Raw genomic sequence first — 20,195 nt, forward strand, 5'->3', positions numbered from 1 at the left:
GGAAAGAATTAATGAACATTCAACAGATATTCATCATAAACAATAAGTGCAATATATTATTTTACTTTGGTAATAGTAATCTTTTACTACATTTTAAAATTGCATTTCTACAAATAGGTTTTATTGCTATTGCAGTGAAAAAGCTTTGAGCTACTCTCTTCCAAGCTAATAACCCAGATGGTGTTAATACACAGTATTTAATCTACCCCACCTATGTTAATATTAGTGCCATCTCTATGTAAAACATAATAATCAGTTCTCAGAGAAAGAAGATCAAGACTCCATAAGCTAGGACTGTCTTTTTAAATTATGTTCATATTAGTGTTTATTTCTTACATTTTAAATGCCAAAAACTTGCATATTTCATAACATTCATTTGCAGTGAACAAAGTAATACTATGGAATTTAATTGTAAGTTATTTTTATCTTTTAATAAATATATTTCCTTCTGTAAAATGTTAGAAGATCCTATTTATAAGTTTCGTAGCCACAAGATTGTTTGTACACAGAATTCCATTAATAAATATATCTGTTTGGGTCCACTTGTATTTTTTTGTTTCAAAAGTACATTTAGAAGAAAAACTTAATAATTTAAATACACCCAATTTTGTTATTCTACATTTTCAACATTTAATTTTTTTTTCCTTTTATAAAATCTCCACATATAAAAATTAAATAGAACAGTGTATGTTCCTCTTTATTTCTTTATACCAGCCACAGATTTAAATAAGGTAGATAATGTTCAATAATTAAAGATAACATAGAAGTTTATACTAACACTACAAAACTTAAGTAAGAAGTATAACAGCAAATTAGTTTAACTGCTGATATCGGAGTATAATAAAGTTAAACTAAATGCCATACATAGTGTTGAATAACTAATGTTCAATTTTATAACAGGCCATAACTTAAAGTTTGGATTAAAAGTTATTTTAGACATTATAGCTTAAATACGATAAACAAGTTAATTCAGATTGTATAATGAAAAGTTACGAACAAAACAGCTGCTTTATTTATAGAGCTTAAGTTCAAGTTTAATAAATTATTTCAAATATTTTAGTCAGATACCATTGAATAAAAAAATATTTCTCAGCCAAATGCCATGAAAAAGCAGTTAGTCCAGTTAATAGAGTCCAAGATAAAGAACAAGGAGTTTATTCAGAGAATTTACCCAAAACTTCTTTTAAAAAGAAGATAGTGTACCAAAAGTCACTTGCAATAAGTTAGGTTTCTTATTTATTAGAACACAAGATCTAAATGCATATTCTTCTATGAAGAAGACACTAGTTCACATACTTTTGTCAAAGGTTAGAAACAAAAAGCTTGTTCAGATACTGTAAGTTTAGTACGGCAATGAAAGTTTATGAACAGGAAGTTCATTTCAATACTGTTGGAAAAAAAAAGAAGTTAAAGTAACATGAAACCAAGACCTGAATATATGTAATTACCATAGCCAAACTTCACTTGCTTATTTAAACCTGATGATCTTGGTGGTAAAAGTAAAAACGTAATTCAGATGTTGGTGTTGTAGATCAAGGACAAGAAATTAGTGTAAATGCTATAATCAAAGCTCATGAATAAGATCCTAATGCAGTTACTATATTTAAATGTCAGTTAATTGAATTTTATTAATATCATTTAGTCTTTATGTTAATTTTAAGAAACTATTAGCCAGTAGTACTTATAAAAGGAATATTCATGCACTGTAACTATAGGATCAACATTATGTTATCAACAGATATTATAATAATCTGGGCAGACAAAGTGAAGGACAGTTACACTATTCTCAATCAAAGGTTTAATGCAATGTTTTTTTATTTTAGTTTTTACAGGTTGTTTTAATATCTGGAAGTAAATAGTCAAATTTTAAAGATGATGAAGAGTCATACTCAGTTGAAAATTTAAAATTTACATATATTTGAATAATTTACGCATAGAAATTTGTAGATGTAAGGTTTGGAAATCCAGTGTGATAAGCCCTCAGTGGTAAGTCTGAAGGTCTATAATACTAAAAATTGGGTTTCAAAATTCTTGGTGAGCACAACACAGATAGCTCATTATGTAACTTTGAGTTTAACAACAAACAATGTAATTGCCAAAATAAGTTCAATATTTTGATATAAAGTAGTTTAATATCATTCAGTTACAAAACATTTCCATTTTTGTTTTTGGTAGACTCACTATGAATTCCATTAATTAGTCTAGATCATTTTTTAAAATATTAAAGAATATTTCAAATTGATAAGTTTCATCCACTGCTCTAGCATTTAGTCAGATTGTGCATTTTCTGCCCAGACATTCAAACCATACTCATTCTTTTAAACTGTAACTTCTTAAGTCAATAATTAATATTTCCATAGGATAAAGTTAACAATGTGCTCTAAAGCTCAGAAGAGAGAAAAGTGTAGAAAATTCTCATTTTATTTTTATATTAATTTCTGACTAAATAATTTTAACAATTAACAGTTTTTGGCACATACATGTTTGTAATGTAAGGCAGTAGTATTTAATGAAAGGAAACATTTATTGTTGTTTTCAGACAGTGGAAAAGATCTGCTAAACTGAACCCAAAACAAAAAGAAGCTGTTGTTGCTATCACAACACCAATAGATATACGCTTACCTCCAATTCTTATCACTGGGCCATTTGGAACAGGAAAGACTTACACTTTGGTTCAGGCAATTAAGGAGATACTTAATCAGTCCAATACCCGTGTGTTAGTATGTACACACTCTAACAGGTTAGTAAAGTACTACATGTGTGTAATTTCTTTACATTCAAAATTTTGGAGGTTTAGTTTTAAATGTGTATAAGTCATAAGTAAAAATTTCATAAAACACTTTTAGTTTATGCAGTTTTAGGATCTGATGCATTTGCTGATCTACTTTTATTTTCATTCTAACCAATCAGTTAGTAATAGTAAGTACAAAGAAGTGGTTAAAATCATTGTTACAGAAAAGTAACAAAGGTTTTTAACGTTGACAACTTAATTATTTTCCTTTTACAACGATGTTATTTGTTTTTGTATTTTCCAGATGTTTCACACATTAACTGTAATTGCTATTTGTGTTAATTAATAAAATCTAGTAAACAACATTAAGGTATTAATCTTATATGAGGTCAGTTAGGAAACTTTATTATATCTTTATGTATTGCACATATTACGTTGTGTTATAATCCTGTTTGTTGTGTAACTGTCAAGAAAGTGTTTTTCCCTCAGTATGCTTAAATATTATACAAGATAATATATTAATTTCATATAAATACTCAGTGTTTTTTCTTTATATCAAATAATGTCTATTAGTAAAATATGTGATTGTTTGATTCACAAAATATCTCTTCATGACAGTGCTTTATGACTTTTTTTCTTTTCAGTGCTGCAGACATCTATATTCGAGAATACCTTCACCCATATGTGGAAATGGGTCACACTGAAGCCCGACCATTGCGAGTCTACTACCGCCATCGGTGGATAGCAACTGTTCATCCTGTAGTTTTAGAATATTGCTTATTAACTATGGATTGTAAGGCCCAAAAGTTTGTCATGCCATCTATTGAAGATATTATGAAACACAGAGTTGTTGTTACAACAGTGGGAACTTGTCGTTATTTAGTACATCTGGGGCTTGATAAAGGTAAGTTGTTACTAGGATTACATGAAGTTTTTATCCATCATCTGTAAAAATGTAAAATATAGGTAAGATTTAATATTTTTAATGTGTGTAATACAGTTTTTGCTATTATATTTAATAACAAGTAATTAAAAAAGGCAAGATATGACTAATTGATTGGAATATCTATATGTGGAACTAAAAAAAGTTTAGGTGTAGCCAGAGTTTTATTATTATTATTATCTGAAGCATTTTGAAGTGGAGAAAAATTGATTAAATATGTCTATCAATTCAGATGAAAAAAGGCAAGATAGTTTTAAATATAATTTCAAGTGGCACTTATGCAATACATACATATATACAGTTACAAGGAGTACAAAAAGTGATTACCCAAATAATTTATTAAAAATAGGAACCATTCCTAAAATGACTCTACATGTTTTGATGTTCTTATGTCACCCACCATCTTCCTAGAGAACAAAAATTTAGATATTTGAATTTTCTAGTTTTTGACATCACCAACTTCAACTATTTACTGTTTTCAAACTATTTGAACTTGAAATAAGCAACAAACTTTTTGAGAATCTTTACATTTCCAGTTCTGTTTTTTACACAGACAATTTGTTTCTGTGCAGTCAAGAAATTTAATAATTTCCACAAACTAAAATGACAACCACAACAGGGGTAAAAATTGGTAATTCTGGATTAACAGTTTTGATTATTTTTTTTTGTAATCACTTTATCAACAAAAAAATTATTAAAACACAAACATAAAATTTTTAATTTAAACATTTTGGTAATGATTTTTATTTTCCATGTAATATTAGAGGAAAGATTCAACAAAACTTGATTACATCATTTTCTACCCGTGAAAAACTCAAGATATTGGACCGGATAGGATTAAAAATGTGATATAACTAAGGTTTCATTCTGATAATTAATGTGCACAGAAATATAGATAGGTCAGGGTTTGGCTAGATTTTCATCTTGCTACAGTATAAAATAACTTTGTGACTGAAAGCATGCAAATTTAGACTTGTTTCACTATTCTTTGTAATACAACTAGAGAAAGATTATATATGGTATAGATTTGTTTTGTCTGTCACACCTATTATCCAATAATACATTTTATAACCAAGAAATGTATGAAGGTGTGTTCAGGGTACTTCGCTCTTGTGTAATATGATTTGAAATAGCAAGACATAATGTGCAACTACTCTGGATAAGATTGTATAAACAAGTAAAGATAAAACTCTTCAAAAAAGGATGTAAATGTAGGGATGGCTAAATCAATCTGTCAAAAATAATGCAAACAAGATAGTAGGGATGGCATTTGCATCATCCTTACATAATAGCACAGGCACACAGTGTAGTAGAATGTTAACAGACAAAATTGGGATAAATTAAATTCAATTGTGATTGAATAGTAATATATATTGCTATATATTAATTCTTGCCTGTGTTTGGGCTATAAGATATTTTAAATTATATTTTGTTTGTCCAATATAGATACTTTCATATTCGCATTCAAATTTATAAATTCCAAATTTATCCACTAATTGTACTTCGTTTTTACTATCTTATTTTATCTTATTATTGGTTTAAATACAGAGCAAAACATTTGTTGTTTTTTAAAAATTTAAAATAAACCTGGAATATATGGTAACACTAAACATATTAAGAAAATATAAAATGTGAAATTTATCTCTTTTGCAACTTTACTCTTGAAGATGACGTGTGACACGTCGAAACACGTAGAGTCATTATTTTGAAATGATTTTAACTGTTTAGTATTGTAATGTTCTGATGACCTGTTGAGAGGATATTCAAATACCATTTCAACGAACAATCTGAGCCATCCCTATGTAGGCAGTGGTGTACCACCTGCCTGATAAATGGGTGTGTTCTTAAGTTGGCATATGTCTAGCATTATTTTAAGGTATGTTGACCTTGTCTTATTTAATTACATCTTATTCTAGGACTGGATAAACATTGGTTTCATTTTTCCTTGCATAATACATTAAGGATTCAATCTAATACACTGTAACTTGGTATTAGTAGTTCACTCAGAAGATTTTGAGAGGCATCTATTTTTTTTTTTTATTAGATCTAATTAAATCTTTCAGCATGGGCTTGGTCCCTAGGATGGACCTCATAACCATTTTGTGCTTGTTCTAGTTTTCATGCTATATCTTTTAAACTTGTAAGTAAATGTTAATGAAATTTGGTACATTATTAGTAAACATTACAATGCGTACATATGCAAAATATCAAATTTTTTTATTAAGTCTTAAGGTTTGTAAAGAAATGTGTTTCTCATGGTTTTTTTTCTTTCCACATGTTGCCTATCTAACATGCAAAGTAATTTTCATTTTAAGATGGAAAATACTTTTATGCACCAGAAAATTTTCAAATTTCACATGCGAAATCTTTATCATGTCCAGATAGTTATCAAATGCTTCTTAAGAAAAAACTATATATTTTGTCTGTTATTTTCAGTAATGAATCTTTGTACAGGTTCAGTAAATTTGACCGATCTTGTAACCACCATAAAAAATTAGGAAATAAGTATATATTATGTCTCTTTCATTCTAGAATGAACACAGATTATAACACGAAAACATAAATGTTTAGATTAAATAGCTTAAATCTCATAACATTATACATTTATATATATTCATTATTTTTATTATATTGACCTTTCAGCCGTGCCTGGCTAACAATACAAAAGTGATAATGATGTGGCACACGTGCACTTATGTTAAAATTAATCTCAAATTTCCTTTGTGTAAGTTTTTTGTAAAACTTTATAGATTATCTGTTATTTTCTCAACCTTATCTCAAAATGGGGTCAATTAATTCGACCGACCTCATAACCACCAAAAAATAATTGAAATAAACCTAAATTACCCTTTTTTGTTTCTAAAATGACTTCAAATTGTAACATGAAACTGCATTTGTTTATCCTAAGTAGCTCTAAGTTTAGTAACAGTGTATACCTATTTATAGATAAATTTTATTGTTTTATTTCTCTTAGAACCATGACAAATTACTATCCGTGCCTTTATAAGCTGAAAATCAGGGAATGTGCAGCTCACATTATGCTAACGAATTACATTGCCCATGAGCTGCTCACATGTCTGCCTTGTGAAACTTTTTTATTATAATATTATAATTATTTATTTTACCTAATCTAATCTTAACAAACCTAAAAAGATCCTTTAGTTACTTTTATAATTATACATAAAGAATAAATATGGAAAACAAGAAATAAAACATTTAACCAATCTTCTTTTTTCTTGCTGTTGGTTTTCAAAGAGAGTTAACTGTAATTTTCTACACTATAGATAGTAATGCACTTTAATTTTTATTTAATTGAATGATGCACCAAAGAATATAGACTAATAACATGCAAAAAGTAGACAATTTCACTTACCTCTCAAAATTTTCCTGGCTTTCTAACTTTGTGACAAGAGCCGCTACAAATTCATCCAAGCTATTCATTAACTTTCCCATGGGAACGATGTTGGCACTCTGAGTGAAATTGACATTTAACTGTTCAGAATATAACATTATACAATATATCATTTGATAGATGAAAACCTTGACGTTGTATTGGTTATAGGTAATATATAATAAAAGGTAAGAGAGAACTATCAATGAATTCTGAAAGAGAGGATGTGACAGGTGGATCACACTAGTGGAAATTCAGGATGTTTTTTAATATTGCCGTGAAGAATTAAGAACATAAAACTTGTATACTATTAAAGTATGGATTATTAGCTAAGATTTTATGCAATTCTAATTGGTATAACATAAACAGAAAGTAGTTTAATAAAATTTTAAATATGAGACACTAAAACTTTGTGTCATGCGCAGTAAAGGGTACCGATGGCAATAGGGTTAAGATAAAAGAAGTTTGTCAGTTGTGTGGAAATGATTTAGTTATATTCTTTTTGTATTTTATATATATATGTACTACCAACAGATGCCTTATCTGCAGTGTAATCTTGTATAATTCTAATCACTTTCAGGGTTTTTCACTCATATATTGATAGATGAAGCTGCTCAAGCTATTGAATGTGCTGCCATTACTCCATTAGCTTTAGCTGATGAACAAACTCGTATTGTCTTGGCTGGGGATCACATGCAGGTGAGAACTCTGAACTTTTATGGATAAAGTTTTTGGTCAGATAAGTATCTTATTACATTACTGAAACTGAGATGTTCGTAAGATCATACCAAAAAATTATTGTTAAAAGCAAAAGTAGCCAAGTATATAATTCAATGCAATCTTATCACTACAAGCTTCTAGTCCTTTAACTGCTCTATTTTGTTGAATTATAATTCATTGTTTGTTCAGCACTGATCTTTTACAATGTATATTACAAAACTACATAAAATGGCTTTTATATTCACTGTTAAACATTAGTCTTAAAGTACATTCACTGAAGTATACTTTATTGCAAATAATTGTGTTTGTAATTAAGATATTCTGTATGCTGGTCTTCAGAAGTTAATATTAAATATATATATTTTAAGTCATTTTATGTATATGAGTTCAGTGTGTGTGTTTCTTGGATTTCTGACATCTCAGCATATAGGTTCAATGTCTTTCTTCAGTCATAGTAGATGTGTGATTGTCGTATGTATTTTGCTGAGTTCATGAGATATTTTATTTAGTATCTTGAGTTATTGAAAAATCCTTTGTCACTCATAGTGTGTGTTTTGTTTGCTATATGAGACTTTGGTTCAGAGATTTCAGATAATTTATAATGCAATGACTTCAGAATGTCTACTATATGGTCTGCTATTGTTACAGTTCTGAATTCATGCTTACTGATCTCATGTCATTTGAACTTTAATATCTATTTACCCTGTTTACTGTAACAAGCACCAATCTCCATTATTTTAGTTTATTAACATTGTGAGGCATAAAGAAATGACAGAACTGGACAGTTAAGATCATCATCATCACCTTTTTGACAGCTGCCGTTATCTTGTTATATTTATGAGATTTCTGATTAAAGTCAGTTGTTTAAGGTGAATTACTAATTTCAGTATTTTGCTAGATTCTTAAAATTTCTAAATATTGGTTACATTGTAGTCTTAATGAGTGTGTGCTTACATAGTGTATTCTGCAGTTTTATATTTTTCAATATTACTTGCTTATTCAATGTTCATAATGCTAGGTAACTGATTAGACTATGGCTTTCTTGTTGCATTCATAATACTTTTCCTATTTCAGCTTAATCCTGAAGTATATTCAAAGTTTGCAGAAGAAAGAAATCTCCAGTGGTCATTACTTGAACGTTTGTTTGACTTCTACCCTTCATCCTGTCCTTGTAAAATTTTTCTGTGCGAAAACTACCGTTCACATTCTGCCATCATTGATTATACATCTGAGCTTTTTTACAACAAAAAATTAGTGGCCAGTGGCCAACCATCGGCTCACCCTGCATTCTTTCCACTGACATTCTTTACTGCAAGAGGTGAAGATAGTCAGGACATTAACTGTACAAGCTTTTACAATAATGCTGAGGTGATATTTCTTTCTAAATATTCTACCTGAATATTTGATTGTAAAACTTAGTTATCGAATATAAATTTCCTATTAAAAATCTCACACCAAATAGTTTTAGAAAATGTTTAAGAAACTGTAGTTTAATAGTTAAAAGCCTTTTAACCTGTCAGTACTTTAGTTAGATGTATTTGATTTAAATTCAACATTTGTGTAAGATATTTGATGTTTTGAAACTAAAAATTGAAATGTAAAATTTTTTAAATACTTTGTTTTTATTACATCTATGATATTAGAAAATTATGAAGGATCAAACTGTACATAAATTGTTTAAAGATCCAGTAAACTGAGATTTTAGGAAGTTAGCCTTTCTTTTGGGAGCGACTGGGTTATAAGGAAAAAAAGAGAGAAAGAAAACATAATCATGAAACCTTTTTTGTAGCAGAGAACAATGAACTTGTTACTGAATGACTAACTCTAAAATTGGGCTCAGTCATTATAAACAACCTTGTGACCGCCATATAACCATGAAACATTGCACATCATAGCTTAGGATGTAATAATTATACCTTCACAAAATTTGGTAGACTTTTACCAAACATTACAGGTCTGTTGTGCACAAAAATCAAATTTTTTTAAGAAAGTATCTTTACTAAACATTACTCTGTGAGTTTATGAAGCCTCTACTGAGTCAATCTGAATGAAAGGTGATTTTCATACTCACAATATAAATATTTAGTTTTACCATCCAGTTTTCATATTTTATTTCCTTAACCTCTAGAACTTCGTAAATGAATATCATAAGTTCCTCTTTTTTTTTTTGCAAACACTATACTTTATCTCTTATTTTCTTCATCTTAACACTAACTGTAGCAAAATCATCTGTAGCAAACTTTGAAAAATATGAAATAAAATAAAAAATACCTTCTTTTTTTTTAGAAGGACTGCAGAATGTAACAAACAATTACTGTTATTTATCTTAAAAGCTTAAGACCTCTTAACATTTCACAACTGCTTTCAACCAACAAAGCTTACTACCAAGCAAGACCCAAACCATTGTAGAATTAATTCCAACAAGGTACCTTACTTTTGCTTACATGCAAAGCTATTCTCATTCTGTGCTGCTTTCTATTTACAAAATTGTTTTGCATGCCACAATCCTTTCCCTCCTGCATACACCTCAGCTCATATGGTTTAACTAATTCTCGCACGCAAAATATCATGCGACAAAACTGCCAATGATAGACATGCCCCACACACATGTGACTCCCTCTATGCTATTCTACCTAGCTATCACTTCAAATTTGGCAGTGCTCTTGTTCAGATGTTTTATTTAGTTCTATTTTTGACTTTTGAATTTTCATATCGATTATTTTTCAGATTTCCTACTTATTTTAAACAGTTTTCATTTGGACCTCATTCAGTCATGGTGCTTTTATTTCTTTACCAATACAGTTGTGTTTGGTTTTCTTTCACATTATGAATCCTGAAGTGCAAGTTGCCACGACGGAGGTTGTACCTTCTACCAGCACATTTACTCAGGCTTCAGGTGAGTGAACTCGACTTTGGAATTACTGGCAATTAATCAACAACGAGAGATTGATCATTATTTGAACCAACCCTCTTCTACTGATGTTGCCCAATATCTTCCTGAACAAACCGAACCGGTTCAGGACAATGAAGCATTTGAGTCTTTTTTTTTCTCTGCCTGAATTGGCCAAGTCTTTTCAGGTACCTACTGCGAGTTCTGTTAGGCCTAATATGGCTTTTTTAGACATGATTTCCCAGGTATGTTCTGTTTTATCCCTCTCTCCAATTTCCTGTAATCCTTTACCTTCCTTGTTACATGATACTCCTTCCTCTCAGTATTTTGTGTTTTCACCATCTCCTGAAATTGGAATTCACACTGAGCATTTTGTATCTCAGTTACCTGAGAGTGCTGGCATGTCTCGCCCTCTGTGGGCCTAATTTTCTTCCCGTCGTTTTACCATCATATTTATCTTATGGTACTTGTCCACAATACACCTCCTTTCTGAGGCAATCCACTGATATCCTGAGTGTTTTTCTGGGGATACATTTTCTATAATTACATCCTTCTTGGCATGTTTGTCAACTATGACTCTTTCTTTACACGTAGTTTCACTGTTGTTGGGAACTTTTGGGGAGAGATGGAGTTTTGTTCCACGTTCATTTGCCATCTCCTTATCATAGGGACTTACACCTGACCCCTTACCTCCATCGGTCAGTGTTTGGAGATCTTTTAGTGACTCTGAATCTCAAATGGTATCTGTAATACAGCAATCGATTCTTTCCTCGTTAGTTGATTGTTTGTCTCGTATAAAGCTTCGACCTTACCCTATTTCTGTTCCCCGTCCTCATCCTTCCCAACCCTTACCTGTTCCTTCCATCAGGGGATCTTCTTCTCATCATTTTATTTGATGCCGAGTGTCAAGAAACTAATAAGCTAGCAAGTGAGTAAATTAAAAGCCATTCAAATAAAAAGAGGGAATTATTGAACACTTTCTGTGCTCTTTAGCTTGAAAGATGTAATGAAAATTGTCCTCTGTACATGAAAAAAAAAAAGATGAGGGACCAACTTTCTGATTGTTGATACAAATCTCCTTAATTAACTGTAACAAAAAATGAAATAACAATTACAGGCAACACATAATAGTGCATAGTTTTTTTTTTGGATAACTACCTTATAATACGCTGTCTACAACCTGAGGTCTTTTATTATCCTGCTATCCCATTCTTATATAATATAATCTGAAGCAGCAAACAATGTTATGAGATTTATTGGTAATTCCAAAATCCATTTATAATATTTTGTTTGAAAAATTGCAGAATTTACCAGAGAATATGCATGAAGAATTACAACCTTCATAATTCAGGTTGTCTGGAAGAGGACAACCTGCATGGGGCAGTATATTTGAACACTACAGCCTATACCAGTGTGCAAACTTGAATGACTGCAGCCCACATTATGTATTTTCCTACACCGAGCAATTGATTCATAAAATGAACATTTGTCTGCAAGGGTAGAGTGAATATCAGGGTGTATACCTAAATAACTACAGTGTGCACAAATATGGATTCTTAAAATAACAAACAAGGTAGACTACAAGGTCTGCAGTAGTGTTGTACACAGCAAGCTATAAGGTCCAATAAGCAACTTGTTTGGAAAACTGCAAGTACCATACTACATAATATATGAAAATATATAAGCATCTTCAAACAGTAATATTTTAGGGAGGTTACAGTGATTTAATTTTATACAATACATTTTGTTCAGAAGTAAGTACATGTAGATAGACTATACTCGGTCATCCATATGACTTTAAAACAAATAAGAAAATATTAGGTAGACAATTAACTTACTATTACCTAATAGCATTAACTACGTGTGAAACTTTTTTTTTTTAGCAAATACAAGGAATAAAGAAAGACATATTTAACGGATTGACTAGAAAAATAATGAAGTGATATAATATGCTTCATTGAACTTTATTATTTCTGAATAGAACGTGTATGACAGATAATGATAAAAAGAACACAGAAAAAAACTCCAAATAAGCTGCTAGTAGTTACTTTTTAAACTGACATTTTTGGGGAGCTGTATTGAAGTGTGTAAGAAAAAGACTACTCTTTGTACACTTTCGGTGACGAGGAACCCACTTTGAGACTAATAATGGCTTGAGACGGCTTGAATGGGTAATGAAGAAAAACTTTAATATAAGTTTAACATAACAGCAAATGTACAACATTTCGACAAGGTTTTGTCATCATCAGGTGATTACCTTTATTACCCATTCAAGCCGTCTCCAGCCATTATTAGTCTTTGTACACTTGTGTTTGATGCTGTTGATTGTGAGCAGCAACTCCTTAGTGACAGAGCAGATGTAAGGATAGACTATTACTGACGTGTACGTAGTGTGAATATTATTTTTTAAATCTTGATTTTCAAGTAGATTTCCATGTTACTACTATTTTACAGGTGTATGAAGTTGTAGCAAGAGTATCAGAACTACAAAAGACATGGCCTAAAGAATGGGGAGAAAGAACTGAAAATGGCATTGGCATAGTATCTCCATATTATGATCAGGTATTGTAAGAAGGTTATTATTTGCAATGGTTGCAGAGTTGTTTTTTTATATGAATAACTAGAAAGTAGAATAAACTACAGAACATATTGGTTTAGGCTAGGTTTAGAAGTGATAATACTTGTTTTTTAAGTGATGCTTCTTCTACTTGCAAGATTATCAAGATTTTTTTACATTATCAGAAAACATAATTATATGAAACCTAGTCTTCCAATACAATCATAAGGTATAATATATTTTAAAAATGAATAGTTTTTAACTCTTTTAAATATTAAATCTTTATGTTTTACCCTTATTTTATGCATAAAGTAGCATTATGTCATTTTGTATGTACTGATGTAGGGGGACATTTTTATGGGGAATTGTAGAAACACAGAGTAGTCCAAATTTATCTTCCTATTTTAAAATTTAATAACTAAATAACTGAGGAAATACAGCCATGCAGTTTCAACATCTTGTAACCCAACCCAAACAAGTCTTTTGTTATGTTTTTTCACTCCAGTGAGTAGTATTACCCTGTAAAATAGCAACCATACATATTTTGGCTTGCATAATTACAGATGTCAATACAGGAAAGAATTACCATTGAAACCAATTACACGAGAGTGGATGAATAAGCTTCTGGAGACAGGCAGTGTATTACAGTAACCGGGTGCTGGAAGACCCTCTGTCAGTGATGAATGTATCAATTAAGTATGTGAATCATTTCACCGTAGCCCATGAAATTTGCTTCAGCGTGTTTCATGAGAACTTAACATAGCAAAAACATCCCTCTTCCATGTCATTCACAAATGACTTCATCTGCATGCCTACAAACTTCTGTTGGTAAAAGCACTGCAACTGGATGACAGACCACAACACAAGACATTTGTGATGAACCTTCTCGATTGCATAGACTCAAGACAACATGTTTCTAGCTCATGTACACTTTAGCAATGAGGCTACATATTCTTACCTCTGGTAAAGTGAATTGTCATAATATCTGCATGTGGAGCTTGGAAAGCACCATGACACCATAGACATATTTGACTTGACAAGCAGCCTGGGAAAGACAGAGGTTCTTCAGCCAGACTTCGTAATTGAAAGAACTCAACTGAAACACATGGAGAATTTCACTTACCTGAGGAGTATTATTTCTGCAGATGGAACACTGGATAAAGAGATCATGACAGAGATACAGTAAGCCAGCCAAGCTTTGGGAAGATTGCACATCAGAGTCTTGTAGAAAAAAGACACCTGATTGTCTACGAAACTAAAGGTATGCAAAGTAATAGTCTTCACCTCGCTGCTATGTGGTTGTGAAACATAAACCCTCTACCACAGGCATGAGAAACAGCTTGAGCAATTCCACATGCACTCACTACACTCGATCATGAACATCTACTGACAAGATAGAATCACCAACCAAGAAGTCCTTGATAGGACAGTTACAACTAGTATTGACAGCCCAACTTTGATAGACTGGCCCTATCATCCGGATGGAGGAAACCACAATCCTGAGGCAGCTGTTCTATGGAGAGATAAAGCGGGGCAAACACAACTGAAGATGCCCCAAAAAATGCTATAAAGACATTCTGAAGTGCAACCTTAAGTGGTATGAAATACAGCCTCACCAGCTGGAAGACTTAGTCAAGGATAGACACACCTGGCAATAATGCTTGGAGACGGCTTGAATGGGTAATGAAGAAAAACTTTAATATAAGTTTAACATAACATCAGATGTACAATGTTTCAACAAGGTTTTGTCATCATCAGGTACAAGTAGTTTACACTGACACAGATATATATATACAGTATGGAACAAAGAGGTCACATGACTGGATACTGTTGCAAGACTTAGAAGAGATATCTTAGCATCCCTTCATTACCCATTCAAGCAGTCTCCAAGCATTATTAGTCTCAAAGTGGGTTCTTCGTCTTCGAATTTGAAAGACACACCTGGCATTTACTTACCAACAAAGCTGTTGCAAAACTGGAGGATGATTGCCAACATCTCACCACTACAAGAGAGAAACACCACAATACAACATCTTTTACTATCTCAATTTTGGAATTCCTATGCCCTATCTGTGAATGGCTGTGTGCATCCAGCTTTGGACTACTGAGTCACATGTGGAATCATCAAGATGTGCACAACTAGTGTTATCTATGTATTCGATGGACAACCAAAGAAAGAAAGAAGAAAGAGAACACTGTTACCAGGAGTATGTACCTTGAGATGCTGGAACAGTTTGTGGTGACATAACTGGAGGAAATGCAACTATGGATAATCTTTCAACAGGATGGTACTCCACCTCACTGGAGTTTGCTGGTCACACATTTCTGAGGCAAGAGGTTGGGCCAATTCTATGGCCCCCACGTTCACCAGACATCACTCCATTAGACTTCTTTCTTTTGGGGTATGTTAAGTATATCATGTATTGCACACCTCTAGCAAACATCAGGGAGCTAAAGACCAGGATAACAAATGCCACCATAACTGTGGACATGCTGCAGTGAACATGGACTGAAATCAATCAGATGTGCTAAGAGCCACTAATGGTGAACACGTAAAAGTCTACTGACACATCAATAAAACTATTTGAGTTGGGATACAAGATGTTGAAAATGGCATGGTTGTATTTCCTTGTTATTTAATTATTAAATTTTCAAAAAGTGAAATAATACTGTGGCATATATATATATATATATTCTCAAAATAACTCATAAACTTGAGTTGATTGTAGCCCAGTAGATAGCATACCAGACTGTAGAACTGAGGTTGTATGGTTTGTGTTACCACCAAACAATTAGGTTCCACACTTTCAAGCTATGAGTGCATTATAAGAGTGACAGTCAAACCTAATCTTAATGTTTTTTTCTCATTTGATTTTCCTTCTCTTTTATTGGTTTTATTATTACAGCTTCTCATGTCAAACCTTTTATGACCTCACAGCGTGTGATTTGAACAACTGCTAATGAAACTGGTTTGAGAAAAAGCTACAAACAAAGTTTAAACATCATTAAGTAGAGCATATTATAAAATAATTATGTCAGATTAGAGTTAATAAAGCAGTGTGAGAAGTAATTTGTGGTTAAGTGAGAAAGTGATTACACCAAACTCCTGCAGAGAAGTACAATGGAATTTAACAGGAAGTGTAAAATATTTAGGAACCAACCACAGATCTCTGAATTTTTTAAATTTATTTAATTATTATTTTCACTCCTAAAAAAGTTTTCGTGTTAAATTATATTTGTTTGAAAACTACAAAAATGTTATTCTTGGACAAGACATCAGGTAAGTTTAGTGATTACAGTAGGCAATTGCAGAATATTCTAATGATTCAAATTGCTATTTATTAAATATTATTGTTAAGGCTATAGTATTTAAACAAGGCGCATAAATAAAACAAATTATTATTTATTGAAAAACTATTTATTAGATATAAATTGATCATGACCAAGAATATTGTTAACAAAACATTTTACTTAGCTTGGCCTGATGCCATTTTGAAAGGTTAAGTCCTAGGTTCCTAGATATATGTTTGCCAGTTTTTGCACTGCTTTTATGATTTAGAGCCTGAAATGGTGACTACTGTTATGAACAAAATAAAAGTATCAAAGGAAGCATGTTAATCCATATCAATCAATTTTAAACTGAATGGATATCTGTAAAATGGAACTTTCTGATCAACAATAAAATAGAAAATATATTCTGTTGTTTTAAAAACATTATCTCACAACAACAAAAAAGTAACAAAATATTTTTAAAGATAAAAATATTTGATATTTAATAAGTTTGTTCTAAGTTTATTGCTGTTTGATTAAATATTTTTTCTGCAAGAAGGAAAACCTCGAGGGATATTAATCACATCCCCAAGGTCTGGAAATGGTTAAATCTGTGAAGGTTCATGGTTATCTTTAGACAGTAATTAACAATGTGAATGTTTTTTTTGTTTTAGACATGTTTCACAGTATATTCCCTTCTCCTGACATTGTTTCCTTATGATCTGTTTATCTCAGTTAAGATCGGGTACTTGCAAGCCTTGCCACATACAGGCTTTAATTCTTTTTGCCTTAGCTTATCATCAAGCAGATTTTCTTCTTGATTTTATGTCCTTTGGATCTCCTTTCCATTTTCTCACCTTCCTAGTTTTTCAGTTTTGTTTAACCCTATCCAGTCTCCTATGGGTAATGTTTACCTTCCACTTCCTTTGTTAGGTGTTCCACCTATACTTAAGGATTTTCATGGGATAGTTCCTCCTTCTCTCCATGTTGAAGGATTTACCATCTTCCGTTCTTTCCCACCACACATGACTTCTTTCTTTTTGGAAACTTCTTGGGTGGGGCACTGCTGTTTCTTTCCCATCCACTGCTAATAGGGACTTACAGTCAGATTCTTTTCTCCACCAGTCTAATTTTTGGAGCTCCTCCTATACATTTAGCATTGCATGGGATATCTGCCATGCTATATTCTGTTTGTTTTTTTTTCTTTTTGTTTCATTCCAAGATATTGTCATCTTCATTCTTTTACATGTCCAGCAATTTTAAGTCTTTTATCTGTTCTACCTATGGGTTTTCTCCATTTGTCTTGTATGCTCAATGCTGTTTGGGGTTCTGGATCGATCGGTCCCATGTCAATCACTTCTTGGGTCTTCTCCATTTTCATATATGTAGTCTTTGATCACATTTGGGTTTTCTATTTCTGCATGTCAGGGTATGCCCACATTACACATTCTTATTTCCCATTTTGTAGGATCTGTAGGAGGCTTTAGAACTATGGTCTCCAGGCAACCCTTCACACCCTCGCACTTCATCCAGTCCAGTGTGCTTTCATTCACTCTTTCCATTTTGTGCAGTTTTGACTAATCATGTTTCATTTTGACTATTCAACGGTAGTGACTTCTATCACTCACCAAAGGGATGTTCTTTCTCGTTCCTTTCGTGGTAAACAGTGGAATTTGAACCCACGCACTTTACATGCGTCTCTCCCCCATTTTACAGATTTACAGCTGAACCAATCAATATAAGTCCTCACACATGTATTACAGATGTCTCTATTCCCTCACTCATTTCTGCTCCTGTTACTCAATCCGTTAGTGGGTCATGGTGGAAGTACTTGCAGATTACTTCAGTTCTTCTCCTTCCGCTAACCCTTGAGGATTATTATTCCAATGATGTTCCTGCACTTGGGGCATTTCCTGTCATTATATGTTTGATTGAGATGGTTTACCTTACACAGACATCTTTTCCGGATCAGTCGTTCAATTTCTCATATTGTTATAAAACAACATGTGTCTGTTAATGGAGAGATTAATGTTACAAGATTCCCTCCAGTCTTATGAACTTAAGGTGAAGACAGTATGATCCTCTTTCCTACCCCCACTTGGATATTGGTATCCAGTGGCCTGGGTCTTGGATTGTAGTGGACTTGCCAGAAGTATGATCCTCTTTCGTACCCTCACATGGATGTCGGTACCCAGTAGCCGAGTTTTGGATTGTAGTTTATTTACCGAGGGTATGATCCTCATCCTACCCCTGTGTGAATGTCGGTTCCCAGCAACATGGGTTTTGAATATAGTTGACTTGCATGTACGGTCCGTGTTGCCCTAGACACTCTATACCTAGGGGCACATCCTTTAATCTTACCCACTTTTATGTTTTCTGGGATTGAGATTCATAACTTTATAATGTATGGTTCAGATCACTATCCTGCCATAGTTCTCTCCAAGTTTTCACCCATAAATGCTTCATCTTTCTACAGTAGGCAAAGAATATACCTGTTTCAGAAGTGGTGTGGTCTCCCACATATGATCTTCAACTCCGAAGATTTCTTTGGGAGTGTCCTTTTCAAAGGATGTTTCTTTCTTTCCCTCGCACTGGTCCCTCCACCTGTTCAATGTGGGATGTTAGTTATTTATATGAGTGGAGGTAATGTACCTTACCAGCATTTATAATTTTCCTATACTTAAAATGTATTTTTGATAGGTACTTACCTCCTCTCACATTTCCCACCCTTCCTCCACATGAAAACCAGTGCTTCCATTTTCTGCTAAACCCAAAATGATAGTTTGGTAGAATTGAATAGAGGGAGTCACATGCATCAAAAGAGTATGTCACACTCTTATTGATGGAGGTTTGTTGCATGATGATTTGCATGCGAGACGTATTGGAATTAATCAATTCCTGATGTGGGAGATTCAAGGCTTGTAGCACGGTGCAAAAATTTGATTTGCACATAGAGGGCAGCACTGAACAAGAATAGCTATTTGTGTGAGAATGGGTAAGTACCTATCAGAAATACATTTTCGGTATAGGAAAATTATAACATTGTGTGAGTAATAATGGCTGGAGACGGCTTGAATAGGTAATGAAGAAAAACTTATATTAAAGTTTTTCTTCATTACCCATTCAAGTCATCTCCAGCCATTATTAGTCTCAAAGTGGGTTCCTCGTCATCGAAATTGTGTGAGTAAGTTTTTAAAATTAGTAGAAAAAGGATAATTTCTATATTGAATGAGAGAGAGAAATTTTGTGATAAAATTACTGTTGAGAAAAACGTTTTTATGTAACAAGATGTTAAAAGCAGAACAATCTTAACCTGAGAGCTGATAACATATTCTATGCTATTCCGTAAATGAAAAAAAATTCTCTTTGTTTTAGGTAATAAGGATTCGATCTGAATTACGCAAGCGAAAGATGCATGGAATTTCTGTAGAAAATGTACTCAATGTCCAAGGTATTCTTTTGCTTTATTTTATAGTACATTATAAGTAACATGTAGTATCAGGTAACAACTTTCTATGTTCAATTACAACAATAACACACTAATTTTTTGTGTTTTTTAATATGCATTTATGTGCTTTCACCATACTTCTATTGAATGATGAACTATAACATGTAAAGTTGACTTCAAATAAAACCCAAAACTCGAGCGCTTTCGAATAGTTGACTATTCTTCTTCAGGAATAAGAATAGTCA

At 32.4% G+C, this 20,195-nt stretch overlaps 1 protein-coding gene across 7 annotated transcripts in view; it reads left to right on the forward strand.

The window, feature by feature from the left end:
* LOC106457948 (probable helicase with zinc finger domain) overlaps positions 1–20,195 on the forward strand; it is a 92,422-nt gene that overhangs the window by 56,603 nt on the left and 15,624 nt on the right. For all 7 annotated transcript variants that reach the window (XM_022384031.1, XM_022384036.1, XM_022384033.1 and 4 more), the window contains 6 exons: positions 2,540–2,740; positions 3,376–3,635; positions 7,646–7,764; positions 8,860–9,153; positions 13,130–13,237; positions 19,878–19,953. In XM_022384031.1, the coding sequence (XP_022239739.1) occupies positions 2,540–2,740; positions 3,376–3,635; positions 7,646–7,764; positions 8,860–9,153; positions 13,130–13,237; positions 19,878–19,953 (1,058 nt within the window). The remainder of the gene's footprint in view (positions 1–2,539; positions 2,741–3,375; positions 3,636–7,645; positions 7,765–8,859; positions 9,154–13,129; positions 13,238–19,877; positions 19,954–20,195) is intronic.

This window comes from Limulus polyphemus, unplaced genomic scaffold (genome assembly GCF_000517525.1).
Source record: "Limulus polyphemus unplaced genomic scaffold, Limulus_polyphemus-2.1.2 Scaffold395, whole genome shotgun sequence".
Classification (NCBI taxonomy): Eukaryota; Metazoa; Arthropoda; class Merostomata; order Xiphosura; family Limulidae; genus Limulus; species Limulus polyphemus.